The 19,012-nt window shown below is 46.0% G+C and overlaps 1 protein-coding gene across 9 annotated transcripts in view; it reads left to right on the plus strand.

The window, feature by feature from the left end:
- MTHFD2L (methylenetetrahydrofolate dehydrogenase (NADP+ dependent) 2 like) overlaps positions 1–19,012 on the plus strand; it is a 65,277-nt gene that overhangs the window by 29,229 nt on the left and 17,036 nt on the right. For 2 of the 9 annotated variants that reach the window (XM_054824136.1, XM_054824137.1), the window contains 4 exons: positions 6,417–6,506; positions 12,008–12,128; positions 12,885–13,037; positions 13,350–14,978. In XM_054824136.1, coding sequence (XP_054680111.1) covers positions 6,417–6,506; positions 12,008–12,128; positions 12,885–13,037; positions 13,350–13,404 — 419 coding nt within the window. In that variant the 3' untranslated portion in view covers positions 13,405–14,978. Of the gene's footprint in view, positions 1–1,853; positions 3,331–6,416; positions 6,507–12,007; positions 12,129–12,884; positions 13,038–13,349; positions 14,979–19,012 lie in introns of those variants that run through there. The other 7 variants (XM_054824134.1, XM_054824135.1, XR_008576870.1 and 4 more) reach the window with 6 other exon arrangements.

Raw genomic sequence — 19,012 nt, forward strand, 5'->3', positions numbered from 1 at the left:
TTGAAGCGGTGGGGTTTTTATTTCATTTAAGTCTCCCCGCATCCCTTAAAATCTAATAAATATTTGATTCAGAAAACCCAATATCCAACTTTTCAAATGAATTTTCAAGAGTTATTTTTGTGAGACCTTGTTATTCTAAACAGTGAAGCACCATATAGATTCAAGGTGAATACACTTAAGGCAGAGGCAACTTTGTCTTGTTTGTTCCAAAATCAAGGTGCCTAGTTTTCCATCCGTTGATCTCCTCGCATAGCCAGGTATAGATTCTGCTCTGTAGTGACTTCACTAGAAATGTATGCGCTTGTCTCAGACTTAGGCTTGCTTAGATTTCTTCTCTGTGTGTGTGTGTGCACTTTTGAAAAACAGTGCTTTTAAAAGCAGGGGGTGAGTTTCCAAGAAATTATTTCTAAGCAAGCAAAAAAACCCAAAACTAACAAACAAAAATCCTCTCACGGTGGCACTTGAGAAAAAAAAAAAACTAACAAAAAACCCTCTGTAGTAATCAGGTTAGTAGTAAGCCACTTGGACTAAACATTAGTAGTAAATAACTGCTCATTACGGTTTGTCATGCAATGACTTCCCAGCCAGTTGCATTGAATTCCTTTGCAAGTAACCTGCAATTCCAGTTGATTGCATTTTGCACAGTAGATAAGAATATCAAGTCAAGATTTATTGCTAAGTTACGTTAATTCCTCGTACAAAGAGGTTAACTTGTCAGGTGTTAATGTAAATGCTTAAAAAAAATAATCTGTACATATTTACCTCTTAACACAAGCATTCAAGATCTGTACTAACTTTGGGCAGTCTGACGTGGTTTGTGGTTGGAGCTAATTCAGCTGTAAGAGTTTCCTTTCTGTTTGACACTTTGGGAAGACCTGCGCCTCCAAATCCTAGTTCAATATAGGCACCCTAGTGACGCTGGTTAAAAAAAAAAAAAAAAAGTGTTCTCTGGCGGAGCTGAGTGTTTATGGCTGAAGGTGCAATGGGAATTTTGCCCCTAGAATCTATTTTATGTTGAAGACAACTCTTGGTTTTGTTTTTTGTCCATATTGTGGAGCAGAAAAATCAACCAGGAAACCATATTTTATGCCTCTGCGGTTTTCTTAAGTTCCCTTTTCCGATTGTAGAATATCTTTGGTGGAAGCCGCAAGCCAGAGCAGGGAAAGAGGCCGAATAGGTGACTTGACTGCTGTTGGTTCTCTGCTGTCGATTTGGATAGTTACAGCAGATGCCTGCTCTGCACGCTGCTCCTCAAGGGCACGCTCGCTTGGGGGAGGTGTGGGGCTGTCATCTCTTTACCTACAGCATGAGATCCCCAGCTTCCATAGCTCTCCTGGGTATTGAAGGCGCAGTATCACGGTTGGCAGATGGTGATGTGCGTGTCTGCTGCCCTCCTGGGGTCGTCCCGTCCTCGTGTCACCCGGGCGTTCCTGGGCCAGCTGGTCAGCCAGCTCAAACAGTCGAAAACTGCCCCTTACAAAAGAAATTTGGCGGGATTAACTTTCCATCTGTCTGACCACAGGCTGCATGAGTGTGCATTGCTCCCCTGAGGAAAGGGCAGCCTTCTGCAGGTAGATCAGCTCCAACAGATTGTGAAGCCGTGCCCTGGAACTAGCCCCTGGGTAATAATAATTCAGATGAAGAAAACTACCTTGCAGCCCCGGTCCTGACTGCATCCTGTCACTACCGTGGCTGTCATGAGACTTCTGCCTTAAGTCTTCCCTTATCTTCCAGTACTTGCCCGGACATGGTCCTTTGTGCTGATTGCCATTTAGGCATAGGTGGGCAGTTGAAGGGGGGGAAAATGTTTTTGGAAACATTGGTGGTCATTACCTTTTTCTCTTTTCTCTTAGAAGTGAAGAAGAAGGCTGGCTTTATCACTCCGGTGCCAGGAGGGGTAGGACCTATGACGGTTGCAATGCTTCTGAAGAACACGCTCGTAGTTGCTAAAAAGCTCATTTACTAGAGCAAGCGGGCTACTTTGGAAGAAGAATCCAAGTTGTTCTATTTATTGATACACAAAACTGTTATTTTTTACTACAAAGATATTTATTTCTACATCGTATTTATTTTTTCATGTAAAGTACAGTAAACCTGATGGTTTACAAACTGTTAAAATACTTTGTGTTACCTCCTACTGATTTAATGTGAGCAAAAATGAATTGGAGAACGCAGCCTATGCAGATAGGTTGTTGGTGGTCAATTATGGGTGTGAAAATGAAGGACGAAGCATGAATTACAAGTATACCTGTGTATCTGGGGATGGGGTGCAATGACAAAGATCTTGTAAGCACTTGGGACCCTCAGTTTTGATCAAACAATATAAAAACTCAGTTTCAACATGCTAGATACCGTTTAAAAATACTGATTTGGGTTCTGAGGTCATGAAGCACTCTGGTTCTAGTTTGAAGTCTTGAATTTATTGGATTTTTAATGCGCTTAGTGTCAACAGCAGCAGCAGTATTGAATCCGAAAGGAGTGGAAGACTGAAATTTTTGTTTCGGCTGCCAGGCAGTAATGCTGACGTGAATGCAAATGTTCAGTGCGTGTTTTAAAATTGCCATGTAAACTTGAACGCTGGCGACATTCTGACCTTAAACATATGCAAGAGGTATGCATGAATAAGTAGCTAGAATTGAGGCCAGAATTCTTTTCTTGCCATGTCTGGATGTGTTTGACAAAATGTTTTGGTGCAAAAAACCTCAACAGATGACTGGACTGGATTGGACTTGAATTTAGGTAGAATGTAGTTAAAACTACTATGTATGTACAACATCTATAATGGGGGGGGAGAAGGAAGAGAAAAGCAAAAGTTTATCCCCGATGAAATACTTGTATTGGAATCCTAAGGCATTTAATTAGTTTGTTATTTTTTCAAACTGCACGAGGGGGTTTTTTTAGTCCATGATGTAAGGCTCGGCCCTATGAATCCTTGGCTACAACGTTTTGCTGCTTAGAGAGGACTGTGTGGGATAAGAAGATCAGTATGTTTCTATTCCCAAAACTTTGAGTTTCAAAAGTGGATCTAGAATTGTCTCATGCGATGGACTGGAGTGGAGTTACTGCTAAGCTGCCAGTTGGACTGAGTGCGCGCGCTATTGACACGAAGAGCCTACCCCAATTCCCGCTGCAGTCAGTGGGAGCCAGTTTGGACTTCTGTCTTCATGGTTTTATCTCAGTTGGGATAACTTTGCTTTGTTTTCATCGAGAGCCTTAGGTGTTTGCTAGTAGACTATAGGTAACTTGAAAGGAGAAGAAAAAAACCCTGTGGTTATATACTACTGCCATTGAACGCAAAAAATGCACTTACTGTAATAAAAGAAACAAGATGGAGCATCGTTTCTGTGCTGATTGTTCTAATGATGGACTTTGACAGTTGCGTTTAATGCAGTGATGCAAAAGAGGTTGATGGAATCATTACTAAATACATAGTGGCAATAGTGTGGACGGTTGCTTATCTGTTCAAATTTAAGCGGTAGTATAAATGTTAGGAGGATCGAGGTACCTAGGTGCCTGTGGAGACAATACGTAGACTCAGCTCATCGTGGGCCAAGATGGAAAAAAAACTTGTTCCCTGTTGTTAGTCTTGGTGAAAAATTTTAATACTGTTTGCAGAATGGTTGTGTTCTGAGTTTTTTGGGGTTTTTTTGGGTGGTTTGGTTTTTTTTCCCTTTTTGTATTAAGAGTGGAGCAAATGGATGGAGATACTTGGTATGTTCAGTCATTACTTTCTTCATCGCTTTGCATTGCTGTTCTAGATTCGTGTTTCTTTAACTAAAATCATCTCTGCATTTTTTAGGCAGAATAACAATTTATGGTGTTTTGCTTAAGTTGCTTGAGTGAGTCTCCCTCTTTCATGTCCTGCAAACGGTTTTTTGTACGTCTTAAGCTTTTTCTCTTTTCGCCTGTGGTGCGTGGTTTAGCATTGCACAAAAGGCAGCGAGACCAAGGTTTCGCTCAGCGGTGTGCTATTTTCGGAGCTGCCAGACACATCTGTGAGAGCATTCTCCACTGGGAGAAGCTCCAGAAGGAGCATCCAGAGGGAAGGGCCTATTACAAACCCAAAAAGCATGCTCGTGTGCCAGACCCGGTCAAGTCTGGTCCGAGCACAAACGCCCTGTGGCGGACAGAGGCACGGCCTTATCCGCAGAAGCCTTCTCACAGGGCTACCGCGCCCAGCGGTGTTGCCTAACGATGAGGCCATCTCTCGGATCCAAGCTGGATTAAGCTCCCATTGTGTGGACGTGTGTTGAAAGCAAGGCTCATGAGACGTAGCCCTGCTCGGGACTGATAGCAGAGGTTATCCGGGTAGGCATAAACATGCCTGTCGATCCGGCGAGTGCGCAAGCTGCACTCGATCAGTGTGCAGGCATGCAGCCATTCAGGATAGCGAAAGAAGGGAAAAGCCTCCTGGAATGCAGTTCGTGAGGAGGAGAAGGCATAATTAAAATGTGTACAACTAGCTTGTGTTTTTCCCTTAACATGTGAAGTGGTTAGATTTAATCCTACAGATCACTGAGGAGAGCGCAGCATAGAGGGAGAACGTGAGCTGACCGGAGATGTTAGAGCATTTATCAGGAGATTTTTGGTTTAAAAATATAAAAATTGTGAAATGCTGTTGTTGCTTGGAGCTCACAGTTGAGAATGCGCAAGCTGTTGCTGAGGTGAAGCGCGTAGCTCTCCTCCGGTGAGAGTCGGGTGGTGGGTGTGCGCGTACGTGATTGAACTGGGCCTTTCTGATGGTCTGCTCCGGTACGTCTGGCTACGTCGGTACCCTGCAGAGACCAGTCCTCCTCGTGCCAAGCTGCCTGTGGCCAGCGAAGCTGGACAGCGACTGGGGCTGTGGAGAGCTGTTTAGTACAAGAAATGCACATGGCAGGTGTGTCTTAGAGACCCACAAACATTTTATGTAAAAAGTACGGTTGTTCTCCTGATGCATACTCGCTTCCTTGAAGAGGTAGAGATGGGCTTTTATGGCAGTAAGTGGCGGGAGTAACGAAGGGATCGCCTCATCAAGGAGGCAACAGCTTCCCCCGTCTTTCAGTCTGTGTTGTCTCGGTGCCTGTGCTTTGCCAGCTTTCGCCATCAATTATGTGTTGTCTCGGTGCCTGTGCTTTGCCAGCTCTGACCATCAGTCCCAGGCCTTGCGCAGGGCTGGTGGCCTCCCTTGCTCCAGACCGGTGTGCACACGGGAAGGCTGAAGGAGTAGCGATGAGCAGGGCCCTCGGGCTCGCCGGAGCCTCTGATCAAAGGCCTCCTGCAGTCACTGATGGCGAACGTTGTCCGTTATCTTTGTGTGTGATCGCTTCCTAATCTCGGTACTAGCTGTTCTCGCAGTCCCGCTTCCGGATGGCAGGGAACTGAGGTACGGGGAAGACCAAGGAAGGAACGCTAGCAAAGCAGGGGCTTGTCCCTGGACCCTCAACTCTAGAGCGGCATCCTGAGCACCGACTATCCTCCTGGAAGTAACACAAGACCTGCGTTGCTAATGCAAAGAAAGGTGGTGTTTTTCACAATAGGTCATTTTTCATTTTGCTCACCTCCGTTTTGCAGTACTTGGTTCATCTGCTCTGGCAGATACCGGGTCTCTCTAAAATTGTATCTTTGCATGCACGATTATGCCCACAGGTAATAGGAAACCCGGGTTTCAAAAGAAAACCTGATCCCATTGCTAGATAATAGCAGTTTCCTGAATAAATGTGTGGTTGCCCCGGGGGTTAAGGTTGTTGCCAGATGCACCTTTTTTTGATTGGTGAGAACAGCAGATGACGCTCCGTGGCATATAAGTGCAAGAGAAAACACGGGAGCGCAGATAAGCAGCGCGAGCGAGCCATCTGGAAAGAAGAGTTGAGAAGGTGTTAAAGCAGCCGCTTGCCATGGCATTTGGAATGCTAATCTATATTTTGCTGAAAGGTGGGTTTGGAGGAGGCTTTTCAGTGTCGTAAGATACGAGGGCTTTGTTGAACAACAGCTGTCTCTTTCTGAAATAAGCGGTAGGGGTGGGAAGCATGCGAAGACATTGTGAAGCAGAATTACTTCAGCTATTGTAAACCTGGATGAAATTTTAACTGATAGGGTATAATTTAGACTCTTTGAAAATAAGCTACTTGGGTAAATAGGTGTAACGTTGTAGTATATTACAGGTATGAGTGTTGTAAATTGCATAAGGTGATAGAATGGAGAAGGGAAGGGATGTGTGTTTTGGAAATTTGCAAGCCACAGTTTGTTTTCGCACAATTGTAACTATGCTGTGGCAAAAGGAAGTTTGAGACAAGAATGTTTTAAATGAGTTGTTACTATACTGCTACATGGTATCAGAATTGTATTAAGCGGGTACGTGTTTTCTGAATGAAATGAACCTTGAATAGATATACTGAGTTTTTCTGTTACAGTAAGCATCTATTTGCATTACACAGCAATGGGGGCACTGAGTGAAGAGTCAGCGATTACTGTTTCATCCCTCAGCACAGACTTATGGAATAATTGGACAAAAAACAACGCTGAAGGTATTTCTTTTTATGTTCTGTTTGTCTCTATTCATCTGTCACTTTAAAAAAACCAAGCAAACCAACACACAAAAAGCAAGCCAACAAGATCTGTTGTGGTGATAGCCGCTATTAATGCTCCTGTCACTTGGACTCCGTTGAATTTTGTGTGTGCTTTCTTTGTGAGATGAGCTGCTTGCTTCACCGAGCCTTCGAAACCTCTCTGAAGTAATAGTGGCCACTCAGCTGGGGTACGCTCAGCATTGACCAGCTGAAGGACCATTTATCCCAAGTCAGTTATAATTGGAAGAAGACATTTTAAAGCTAATTGGGATAGGCGATATGTATTTCTGATGGCTGTTTCTGTTAGTTTTAACTAGCGCTTGGTTTCTAGCTGTCTTGAGCGTGAATCTATGCACACGAGTGAGAATGCAGCAAGCATAACTTGAAGTGATGCCTCTCATTACTGTTACTCTGTCGTTTCTTTTTTTGTTGAAGTTTTGCTTTTGGCTATCGCAGCTTCCACAGCCCTCTTCAGAGTGCTAGCTCTCTTTTCTTTCTTGTTCTTTTCTGACTGAAATATGAACTCAAGCTATTTGCCTGCCAACATCTGAGACGAGAGCGCTGTGTTTATCCTGCAAGCTGCTTTCTTGATGTTACTTCAGGTGCTAGTGATGTCATTACTTGTGGAGAACGGTGCGATCTGGAACTGAGGTTTTGGCAGGTCAGTAAAGGAGGAAAGGATTTTAACTGTGATACTTACTAATGTCTTTGTACTTTACAAAGAACAATAAACATGCATACAAATCATCTTCTGTTCATTCTAAGTCATCAGAGGATGCCTTACAAGCTTTTTTTAGTAGATCTGTAAGTCTTTTATTTTTCTCATAACAAGTCAAACTTTTTTTTTGTCTAATTTGGCATAGTGGTACAGCGTTATATATACACACGTTTACCCACAAGTATGTAATGTATGTGGGTTTCACATAGATGTATATATAATATATATTGTATATATACACACCCATATGTATACAAAGTCAAGATGATGTTGATTTTTGACTGCAGTAGTTGGATTTATCAGCACAGCACTGTGGTCTGGTTTAGTGGATTTGTCTGACGCGATTCTTCCAGAGTTGCGTAGGGCAAACGGGAGTATAATCAAGTAGAAATATCTTGTGACTGGTGAAGTACCCTGTTTGTATGATTTCTAGAAAGCAGGAGTTACGGGTCACGTTCTAAGCAATCAGAAGCTTATTTTCAGGGACACAGCCATGTCTGTAGTGGTCCCATGTACTTGTTTGCTAGCTGTGGCTGTGCAAGTCAACTAAGAGACCAGCGATGTTCGTTGAATGGCTTGTAGCCACTGACAAGTTAGAAAACACCATTTCCAGTAAGAAGATTGGTGACTCTTTAAGCACTTCTTTTCAAAGAAACCGGCTGAATCTCTCTGAAGTTTTCTTGTAGCTCCTATTCCTGTGCAAATTAAGTTTATAGTAAGGTTTATAACCAAGTTTCAGTAATACTGGATTCTAAGAAAATGAATTCCTGGTGAAGTATCACTGGAGGAACTAGCAGTTTCTTGTGGGATTGCAGAGCCTCTGGGGGCTGAGGTGCAGTTTGTGCAAAGCCGTTAATTTCTGCTCAATCCATTTGCCTTCTATTTACAAGATCATGTCCTATTTCCTTGTGTTGTGTTACATAGTCTTTACTTGTCACCATTGCTGGGGCTAGGAAACATTAGGCTTGGTGATCAGCCCAGGGGGAAATAAGGTAATGGAGAGGGTGCCCGGCTGGGGGCTGACGCAGCAGGGGTAGAGAGCTTCTGACACTGTTTGGGCCAAAGGAGAGCCTTCCTAGCAAGATGGGCAGCTAGGAGTAGGGAAGGGCTTGGTTTTACAGGGCTAAAAATTAGGTCCCTTCATTACCGTGAGCCGCTGCTTCTGTGCAGCCTGTAAGGGAGGCCCTGAACCTGGGGCTGACCCCTTCCCTCCCTCCCCTCTCTGACTCTCCCGTTCCTCCCCGACGCACCATACTTGAAGGCTGAGCCGTCGTGCCCTTAGTGGCTGACTCTTTCTGTTGCCCGTCTGTCAGTTTTGGCATGCCCAGACTTCCAAGTACCTGTAGTTTTGATTGCATGTCAGATCTTGCCAAGTGTATCTGTTGGAATGACTCAGTTGCAGGCAACTGTCAAGTGCTTACACAGCATGCTTTTCTTTGCTCATGTGACATGAAAGGGCACATGGATGTGTTTATTCAACAGCTTATTTAGTATCTAGGTGGATAATATGATATGAATTAGCATAATGCTCTGGGATGGGTTAGAAAATCATTCTTTTTGTTTTCGAGACTCATCATTCTTTCAGAGATAATTTGTACTTTTGCAATGCCAAAATAATGAGCACTTAGAATTTTGTGTGTACATTTAAGATCTGATCTTGCAACCCGCAACGGACAAAGCCCTCGCTCCTGACAACGAGGGAGGAACGTATTGTTTGTTTGTCACCTGCGCAGCAAGATGTTTGTCTCCAACGCTTTCTAGGCAGGCTTCTGTTGTAGGCTGACCTTTGCTTCTAATGACAGGACTAACTTCCAGGGCACTCGGGGGGAGGAAGGTTTCGCGTACCTGCACGAAGCGAGGTTTCTTCCACACGTTGGTAGGTGGAAGGCTGCCACCTCTTGGCAGCGGTGGGGTGAGCGAGGAGGGATGTTCTGGCTGCGTCAATCCATCTGGTGGAAGGTTGAGTAGAGAGGGCTGGGGATTTCATGCCTCTGGCACGTATGTTTGTACCTTCCTCGTTTTTGTTTTTGATTTTTTTTTTCTCCATATGGCAGAGATACAAGTGAAATATTAAACCTGTCTGGTAGACATCTTCTCAGGGCCCGGTGGAAGACTAGCGCTTTGGGCGGCAGGAAACGCACGTTAAAGGGTGCAGTTGAGTGGTTAAGTTGGGCGGTTTTGTAGTGCACTGTTCAGCCCCCTTTGTGCTGAAATGGTGATTCCAAACAGTGGGTGCTTATGCCTTTGAGGAGAGGCACGGGGGAAGCGGCAATGTGCTTTTGCCTGTTTTCTGAAACTCTTCCCTGCAGAGCTTCGGTAGGTGGTCTGCAGGTACGTCGGGCCTAAGTGAAAATGGGCTTTTGCAGGTCTCCTGCATCCTGGATCTCCTTGATATGCTGAGCCCCACAGCTGTGTTTACCATGAGATTTATTTTTTTTTTTCCATCGCGCTTTCCCCAGCGGTGAGCATGGTATAGTCCTCCTGGACAGAAAATAGTGTCATCCATCTCTTGTCAAAAAATCTGTCTTTTCTTCCTGAAATCTGTCCTTTCTGAAGTTGTCGTTCTCTTCCTTAAAGCTGTCGCTCCAAGGCCTGGCCCTGTTCTGACTGTGCTCTCAGCCCACAAGCCTCTCCCCGGAGCGAGCCAGAGAACAGCCAGAGCTTGATACGAGAGCAGCTCGCGTGTGGCCGGCGCCGACTTCATCCCTCGCAGAGTGTGTGGTTCAAGGCTATGGGTGTGTCTGCCCTGCGCAGGGCTTTCTATAGCAGAGACATGGGTCTGGTTTCGGTCCTTGGGGACCACCTGGCTGCGGTACCCCCGAGCTCACTGCTAGGTGATGCTCCACGCACGCCCGGTCTGTGAGCCGCTTCGGCGCTCCCCTGCCGCATCGCAGTGTGCGGCAGAGGTGGGGCCTCAGTCTCGGCATCTCCTTCGGTGTGTATCTATTGTCACCTGATTGCTAGGCGGACGCTGTGGATTTGGTTTATAGCTTTTAGCTTTAGGTCTGCCATCTCCACAGTATGAAGAGAAACACGTGATTGCTCCTTTCAAGAATGGAAAAGATGTCCTTTTCTCAGCCCAAAGAAGTTCATTTTAAAGGAAGACGTGCTTTTTCCACTTCGGTAGCTTTCCCCAAGAAAGTGTAGTAAGCCGACATGTTCTTTTTCAAGCAGACTTGAATCGTTACTTGTTCTCTCGAAATCTCCTGATAAGCTGGAAGTCTGATGACTGTCAGGTTTTAGAGGGCACTGTTTTCAAAGTAGTGGTGTTTGATCTGAGTAGCAGTGATAGCATCATGCCTCTTAGGTGTCCAAACCACAGTATTCACTGAAGTTGTGAATTCCCCTGACGTGCACACGTCGAGTAGAGCAGCTGTTTACCCTCGCTTGTCACCTCTGTGACGAAACCGCATAAAGGACAAAGAAAAAATGGTTTAGTGCAGCACACGGGAGGGACTCCTGCCACTAAACGACTCAAGCTGGAATTTGATCAGGAATTTAGGGGGCTGGTGGTGTTACTCGTGAAAAATGCGTCGTGGGAGCTCGAGTTGCCCGCAGGAGGGCTAGAGGCTTACGTCTCTGACAGTCGTTCTGTCGGCGTAATATCCCCAGACCTTGATTCAGCACTTAGTCAGAAAGGAAGGATTCTGCTTGCTGGGCCATTGTTTAGTCACTCTGAGCAGACCTTGTCACCTTCCTGCCTGATGTTATTTTTCTTGTGGTCATAACTGAAAGGTGGTGTTGACATATACTCGGTTAGGAAATCACCTTCAGCCATCGCTAAAACAGTCCCTTGAAATAGCACGGCATTGCTTGGACACCCCACCCTACCTGAGATTGCTGTACTGAGTAGAGAGACCAGTTCCAACAGATAGTTGCTTTGACGGTGAAGCTTTTCAGCTTTCTCTTCGCTTGCCGCACCCCAGCTCCCATGTTAGAGATTGATGCTGGCCTCTGCGTTCCTTCCACAGAGCAGGGTGCCTGGCTCCTGGGCTCAGGCGCCCTTCTGTCGGTATGTAGCAGCGCTAAAAGATCCCCAAGAACAGTTTTGACTTGTCCTTTATTCCCATTTGAGCTGCCGTGAATGGGAATAAGGTATTCATTTTCGGTGCCGGACGCATAGAACGTTGCGCAAGTTGAGAAACTTAATAGTCACGGACCGCGCTTTTGCAGAGGAAGACCATCCGGGCAGTCTGGGGTAATTACAAGCATAACTGGACACTCTGCTAACATGGGACCGTGGCGAAGGGGTGGAGGGAGCAGTCCCACTGTTCATCACTCACTCACAGCTGCTGAGCCAGCCGGCAGGAGTGTTAGATATGCAATAGTTTGTTTTGTAATGGGGAAAAGAAAAAAGGAGATAGTTAATACTCTGAATTCAGACTTGGGAAGTGTACTGAGAATAATTCGGTGCTCTCATTGTGCCCTAAACCCGTGATATTTGTGGAATGGTTTTTCTGATGGATTGCAGTTTGGGTAGCGCTGGCCTTACCATTTTGGTACGCAATTTTCAAGAGCAATTAACTTGTTTACAGTCTGTTCTTTCTCTAAAGCTATGCTGGAATGTCTTAGAAGCTTGTTCGGCTTAGCGGTGTTTAAATCGGCTCACGAGACATATCACAGTGAATTTATATATTAAGTGTCTTTGTGCAGACAATGTCTGTTCATCTTGAGTTGTGAAAAGAGATTCCAGTGATTTTTTTTTTTCCTAAATATAACATGACTTTTTCCCCTTTCACAGTAGACTACACAGAGCAGCCCAAGCTCTTGAAGCTTATGCAGACCTGTCTTGAAGAACACCACAGCTATTGTATCAATGGGCTCTGTGCGTTCCACAGCGAACTGAGGAAACCCATATGCAAGTAAAGAATACTGCTTATAAGTATCCTTCTTAGACAATAACAACAGGAGCGTTGTTTCTTTGTCTGCTACATGTTACGAATGTAACGAGACTAATTTTCAGCAGAGCGCAGCTTTGAAGTGCCAGTCGAGTATTTGGAGGCTTAAAGTTTGGCACAGGCTTGAGCGCTACGGTGGCTCAGGACTGCTAACGAGGCAGTAGTGCTGTGCTAGGGAGAGGGAAAATGCGCAGCTCTGTGGGTCACCGCAGTGATGGCGTCTCAGATGACAGCTGATAGTAGACTAAGTAGTAGAGGAATAAGTGGATGTTCACAGTGGGCACAGAGAAGGGGGCAGGATCTTCCAAGGTACCAGCTGCAGCTCCCTTATTCTGCAACTGCTGACACGCCATTCGGGACTACGGCGTCCTTATGTTTTCCTAGGGTCCGTACTGGGCAGCCTTGGCCTTTGGAGACAGGAGAGCAGCTAAGGATCGGCAGAGCACAGTGCTCTTGGTCCACGCCTTCTACGATGAGGTTATGTTTAGACTGCGCTTGCTGCTGTGACTGCAGTACTAGAGCTAGCTTAAGACTAGAGAGACTGGGGCGACTGGTAGTCTTGGTGGAGTGAAGGGGTTCTGACTGGGCACCAGATTCAGCCGATCCTCATTTAGATTTGTTCTAAATGATTTAGAACTGATGAAAACTAACATATGTTTCTGAAATACAAAGCATAAAAAGTTCTGAATAATGTTTGCACTGTGTATATTTATTTTGTAGGTGCCTTGCGGGTTATAATGGAGAGAGATGTGAACATTTAACGCTAAATTCATACGCACGTAATTCTTACGAACGCTACATCGCTGTGGGAATTGGTGTAGGAATACTGACGAGCGGGATACTTGCCATCATCTACTGCTACGTAAGAAAGAGGTACGGCAGATATACATAACCTTTCCTTTATATTCATCTGAATTACAGTGGGCAGGAGGAAACAGCGTGCAGAGTTTTGAGGGCACTGGGAGCGTGCTCGTGCCTGTTACTGATCTGCAGTGCGATCTTAAAGGAGCTGACACTGGATAGGTCTGCTTTCCGATCTGCCAGTCGGGTCAGCTGGTGCGATGGTCTGAAACGTGGGTTTCGTTGGGGCTACCTCAATGAGTTGGGTGACTAGGTTTAGTTCTGTTCAGACTGCTGTGGTTTTAGATTGCTCTGATGCAAATCACGTGATGTTGTCCATTCTAGATGCAGGAAATTGAAATCACCCTACAAAGTCTGCATGGGCGAGACGGCGTTGTGAGGACGTGGCGTTGGGACACTTACCAATTTGCCTGTAAACGCGAGGAAGTTCTTCTGGGAAGGCCACCCAGCGCCATCTGGCAGGTACCCCAGCCTTGCTGACGAGACGAAACCAAGGGAATGACAGAGCGAGTACATAAAAAGAACTCCTGCAGAACTGACGGGCTCTGTTCACTTTTGAAGAAAGACTTCCTCTTTTTTAGTAAAGGTCGCTGGATGAGCAGGTCTGAACAGCTAAGGATACTTGCAGCCCTCAATGCTCTCCTGTGGTTGGTATTTGCTGAGGGGAGGACTGCTGGGTTTTAGCTGTTTTCAGTCACTTCAAGCCCTGTGGAGTGTTCTGCTCTGGGCTATTCATTTTTTTTTTTTTTTCCCCCTTCTGTTTTCTCCTGTGGAGGAAAAGCACAACCTGTCTCACGATGGAGTTGTGTTCTGAGCATCACGTGATGACAAGAAACCGTTTGGGTTCTGATTTCAGTGTTGCTGCCTATGTGTGCGGGTAAACAGCCCTCTTCCAACACAGCAGTTATCTTCAGCGTGCTACGCAAAGTATAGCCTGCTGTTGCCGTAAAGGACAAAATCATACAATACTTTGGACTGAGGAAAATGGAGGCTTGCTTAAACTTAGGAATAGAGAGTAAGCAATTCCTGGAAAATTAGACCGTGACACCTCTGGCCGTGGCAAGTTCTTAGCGTTGTCATAAGCAAAGGACTTGGACGTCTTTCTCAAAATGGATTATTGAGTGTGCTCGTGACAGAGAGCTCTGCTTTTCTCTAACATCGTATAGCAGCTGCTCATCAGATTCACGAAACTTCGGGCAGAACGTTACCTTGCTGCACCATGACTTCGGCACAAGACTTCAGTTTCTAGAGAAGCTGGAATTGTGTTATGAAACTTCAGTATAGCTTTGTCCGGGAAGCAGACTCTCTTTATTCCCTTCTCACGTTATGTGCACAATGTGACCACTCAAATAAGAAAGAAATGACCGTAGGGATTTTGTTCAGCCCTGGACAAACAGATTACATGTCAGATGCTTGTTTTTGTTCATCTTGTTGTCTACGAAGAATCGCAAAGGTAGAAAGACTTCGTTCAAGGAAAAAGGAAGAAAATTGGTTCTGAAGACGGTGGTGCTAACTGTGACTTCTCACTGGCAGTTGGAGTATTTGCCAGTGCTGATGAGACTGGAGATGGCTCTAAGAGATTGTCATTTCAGCTGTTGCACATTGTACACGCATCTGCTGTGCTTAGTCATCCACGAGGAAAAGGTAGTTAGGTACTCTGTGATTTTTATGGGATGATATAGGCTCCCGAATTTAGGTGCCCTGCTAGAAAGCTCAATTTCTTTGTTATGTGAGTCAGTTTTCACAAAAGGATGCGTGTCGTGTGTTTAAAAAACGCTGTGTATTTGTGCGACTACAATGGTAGTGCTGAAATGTGTATGAAAGATGGTTTTGAAAGGGTAAATGTACATTTGGCACTCAAGTGGTCTGAAGTTCAGTGGGCTTCTCGCCCGGGGGGATCCCGGTCAGTAGCTGAGTCATCTTGGCTGTCAATTTGATACCAATAAATAAAACAACACGTCACGCGCTGTTTGGTTGGAGTCCCCGTGCAACTGGCTGGAGCAAGCGACACGTGTGCGCACAGAAAGGATTGTTGGTGAGGAGCTGGATGGAGACAGACACCAGCCCTTTACTCTCTGCTTTGACATGAGTGTTCTGTAAGAGATGCTTAACTGATTTTCCAACTCTCAGCCTTTTTATTTTCTTCATCTCAAGTCAAATCTTTAGATTTCTGTATTGTTTGCTCCTTTCCATTCTTCTGGCCTTTCTTAGTATCCACTGAGAGACAACTTCTGCTCCTCACGATTTGCAAGTCAGCTTTCAGCAGCTGACCTAATGTTTTCTGTGACACGTGTAAGTAGCGAGAGTGCAATTAGGTGTGAGTTACAATCTGCGCATCCACACGCAGACGCGCAAAAAACACCCTTCACCCTTCACGCACGCTGTACAGGCTGAAGTGCCTATTAGAAACATGCACGTCATCAGGAAAACATAGGTGAGAGATCTTTGTCAGAGATGTCGGAGAAATTTTAAAAGCTATATATGCAAAGAATGAAAAGCCTCAAAGCTTTTGTCACATGAGCGCATCTCCTTCTCCGCACTGAGTGCACGTTGCCAGTGTTGCGTTCGCTCCTAGAGGACCAGCCCCTCTGCATCGCAGAGGCTGTGTTTTGGCGCAGAGGCGCACAGTAGCGCTACTTGCTCGCGGTCTACGTGCAGTTGTTAAAGGAGTTTGAGTAACTGGACTTCCTCTTGTCCAAAGAAGGCTGTCTGGGAGAGATGGGTTGTCTTTGGTTTTAACCATTTGCCTGTGCTCTTGCTGACTTTTTTGATGCCCTTTCATTAGCAGTGGCCAAGCAGGTCCCTTGCAGGATATGCAAGTGTTTCTTCAACAGTATTTACTCGTTGCACTGAGACACCCTGTAGCTATAGAAACACATGCTGACTTCCTTTTTCTAATGTTTAGTTAAACCTAACTGGAAAAGAAGGTTTATCGCAAGGCTACAATTTAGCAGAGGGCTAAATAGTGAAATATTTTCTCTAGTTTGCTTTCTGGCCCACGGCAGCTTTGGAAGGACTGCCAGTGAAAGTTTGCTGAGGTTTTTCTGCTAGTGGAAGAAAAGCTTGAGAGCAAAAGGACAGATGAGTTTCTGGCATGCAAAATGAGACTTTGTGTAAAGGGCAGAATGAGAATGAAATGGAAAGACGCAGACGGGAAGAAGGAAGGACAAGGAGGTCTTTGCTTTATTTCAGTTTTCTTTTTCCAAGCGGTATCGAGGCTTCCAGAAATGGGTTCCTCACCCCCGGGGCGCTGTACGCCCTTTGTGCCGAAGCACAGCCTCGAAGCAGGCTAGCAGCTGCTTAGACATCCAAGGCTGGTGGCACCAACACAGATGACAGCTTCCTCCATCCGTCTGCAGGGTTTACAGGCTGTAGCTGAGTGGGAGGAGTGTGTTGTCATGGCAGTTTTAAGGGATTTCATCAGGCCCAAGCTGTGTTTGAGGCATCACTGCATGAATGAGTGACTCTGCTGTTTGATGCAGTGACCCGGCTGAGGAAGTCTGCGTTGCCTCACATCGCTTCGTGGAGTCAGCCGTGCTGAGCCCTGCCTTGATAAGTGACAGATGCTACTGGGCTAGTATGGTGTGTTGCTGCTTACGGTGCTGAATTTCTTGCAGAACTGGCCCATCAGAGGATCAGGATCGTCTTTCCTGGCTCACTTATCAGGCTCAGCCTCCTTCTGTAATGGCATAATTAACAGAGTCGTAAGCTTCTGCTTCCTATTAGCTGCACGTGCCAAAACCTGTCGTTTCGAGAGGAGACCCTGTGTTTGTGTGGCTTTCAGGCAGTCCTGCATCAGCTTTGTCAGGGCATCACCTCAGCCCGGCCAAGAGAGCGACGTTAAAGACTGGGACCCGCCCTTACGAAGGACACAGCGCTTGCGCTGTGCGTGATCCTGGCTGGCGGAACCACGCTGGCTTTTCCTGCAGCGCATCTCTCGAGCCTAGTTGCCCGTAAGCCACCCAGCCCTCTACCTGCTTTGCTGCCATCTGCAGTCACCGTGCAGGTGTGCTTGATTGCTCCTGCTTGGCTGTGACTTGAATACCTCCCCTGAACTGGACACCCATTTTCTGTTGAGGCATGCAGGTGGCCTGCAGTTTACCCGATCCCAGCAAGGTCTATTTAAAATGACGAGATGCGAGCCTGCGGAAAAGATGTCTGTCCTCGCAAAATCCTACTTCTAATCTCGGAAGGAAGTGTACTGACAGGTAACGTTTGCAGTAACAGGGTCCCTGTCCTGCCTGCCTGGTAGGGCGCGCGGCTGATTAACAGCAGCGCCTGTGATGGCACACGGCCGATTCAGCCGTCTGAGCTGCAAGGGCACAGGAGCCGCCAGGCCGCTGGCCCGTCTGGTCCGGTAGCCAGCCAGCCGCTGCAGACAGTGCCGGAGGCTCCTGAGGAAGGTCTTAGAGGTCTGGTGGCAGGCAGGCAGGTAGGAGACAGTTTTCCCTCAGAGAAGGTTTTCTCGTATTTGCGGTAACCAAGAGTATGTTTTGCATAACACCGCCGCGGGGTTTCTGGTCCTTCCCGCTTACTGTGGCAACCCAGCTTCTTCCAGTGCACGTCAAAAGTGAAAAACTGATTTGTGCTCGTGTGGCTGGGACAAGGCTAACTGGCCTGCGGTCTGACTGTTAGTACTGGGTTGTGTCTGAAGAACTAGCTGTGAAACTGGTTACTTGCTAGTGACTCTGGACTTGTTGAAAAAGAGCAAAAACCCAAAACCCGACAAACCCAAAACCCCAAACGAAACAAAAACCAGAACAAAACAAAAAAAAAAACCCCGAAACTGTATGGCGCTCAGCAAAATCTTACAGCTTTGTCCTTCTTCACACCCATTGCATATTTTGTTTAATTTGTGGTCCAGGAAATACACTGTAGTCGGAAAAGCATCCCACAAACAGAAGGCTAACTTGGCAAAATAATTGATTTAATAATTAAGTTCAGAATAGCTCCGCTGACCCCTGAAGCTTGCAGTCCTTACTGGATTTGTCTTCAGAGCACCCCCATGAAGCGAGGCGGTGCTGTGGGGGTGATGTGCTGTGGAGAACTGAGGCAGGGAGGGGTTAATGGAACAGGAAGGAGAGGCATCAAACGTTGCAAAGCTGCTCCTAGTGCTACAGCCGATAGATCAGTCTTCTGCTCCTTTGAGTTCTTTTCAGAAATGGTTCTCTAGTAGATGGATAACGCCCTAATGGTTTTGATAGAGGGGAAAGAGGGGTCAGTCTTGGTAAAATGAAAGTTTGATGGCAAGCAGCAAGAGTTTCTTTTTTGAGTATTCATGTCAACTCTGTCTTGTATGACACGAGTACAAATTTTTTGTTTGTGTGTTCTTTTGAAGCTATTCAGAGAAGTACCATGACAAAATGTAAGTGTTTGAAATGAGACAATTTCCATGAAGCTGATAAATAATCTGAAGACTATATTCAGTTATCTCTAGCCCATCATAGGCAGGGTCTTCAGCAGACCTGCTCGTTTCAGTAGCTGCTGGTGTGGAACCCCACAGCTTCATGGCAGTGGGGTAGCTGGATCCAGCCTCTAGGAAGATTAGCATGAGAAATGAGGAGTAGGAAAAATGCTCTGGTTATGGCTTGCTTTTCAAGGTGTCGCTTCGGCGGCCCGAAGGTGCCAGTGAGCAACTTGACCTGCCGACAGAGAGACTGAAAGCGCTGTCTGCACAGCTCAGCGCTCTGTGGTCTCTCTGTGTTGCAGAGTTCTGGGGGTATCTGCACTGATGTGTGGCTGCTCGTTCGCGTCCTGTCCTTAGCCTTGCTCTGAAGAGGGAGACGCCTGTAGAGGTCCCTGTTGTACTATAAATGCAGGAAATCATTTGGGACTCCTTCTTTATGACCCAGTAAATGAACAAAAGTGCAGCTACTCATTAAAAGCTCAGTGTAAGTAGTCATTAATCATCATGACAGCAATAAAATCTTGTACTATGACTAGACTTTGGACTGCTCCTACTCTCGCTGAATCGGATGGGAGCAAGA

This window comes from Grus americana, chromosome 4, assembly GCF_028858705.1.
Source record: "Grus americana isolate bGruAme1 chromosome 4, bGruAme1.mat, whole genome shotgun sequence".
NCBI lineage: Eukaryota > Metazoa > Chordata > Aves > Gruiformes > Gruidae > Grus > Grus americana.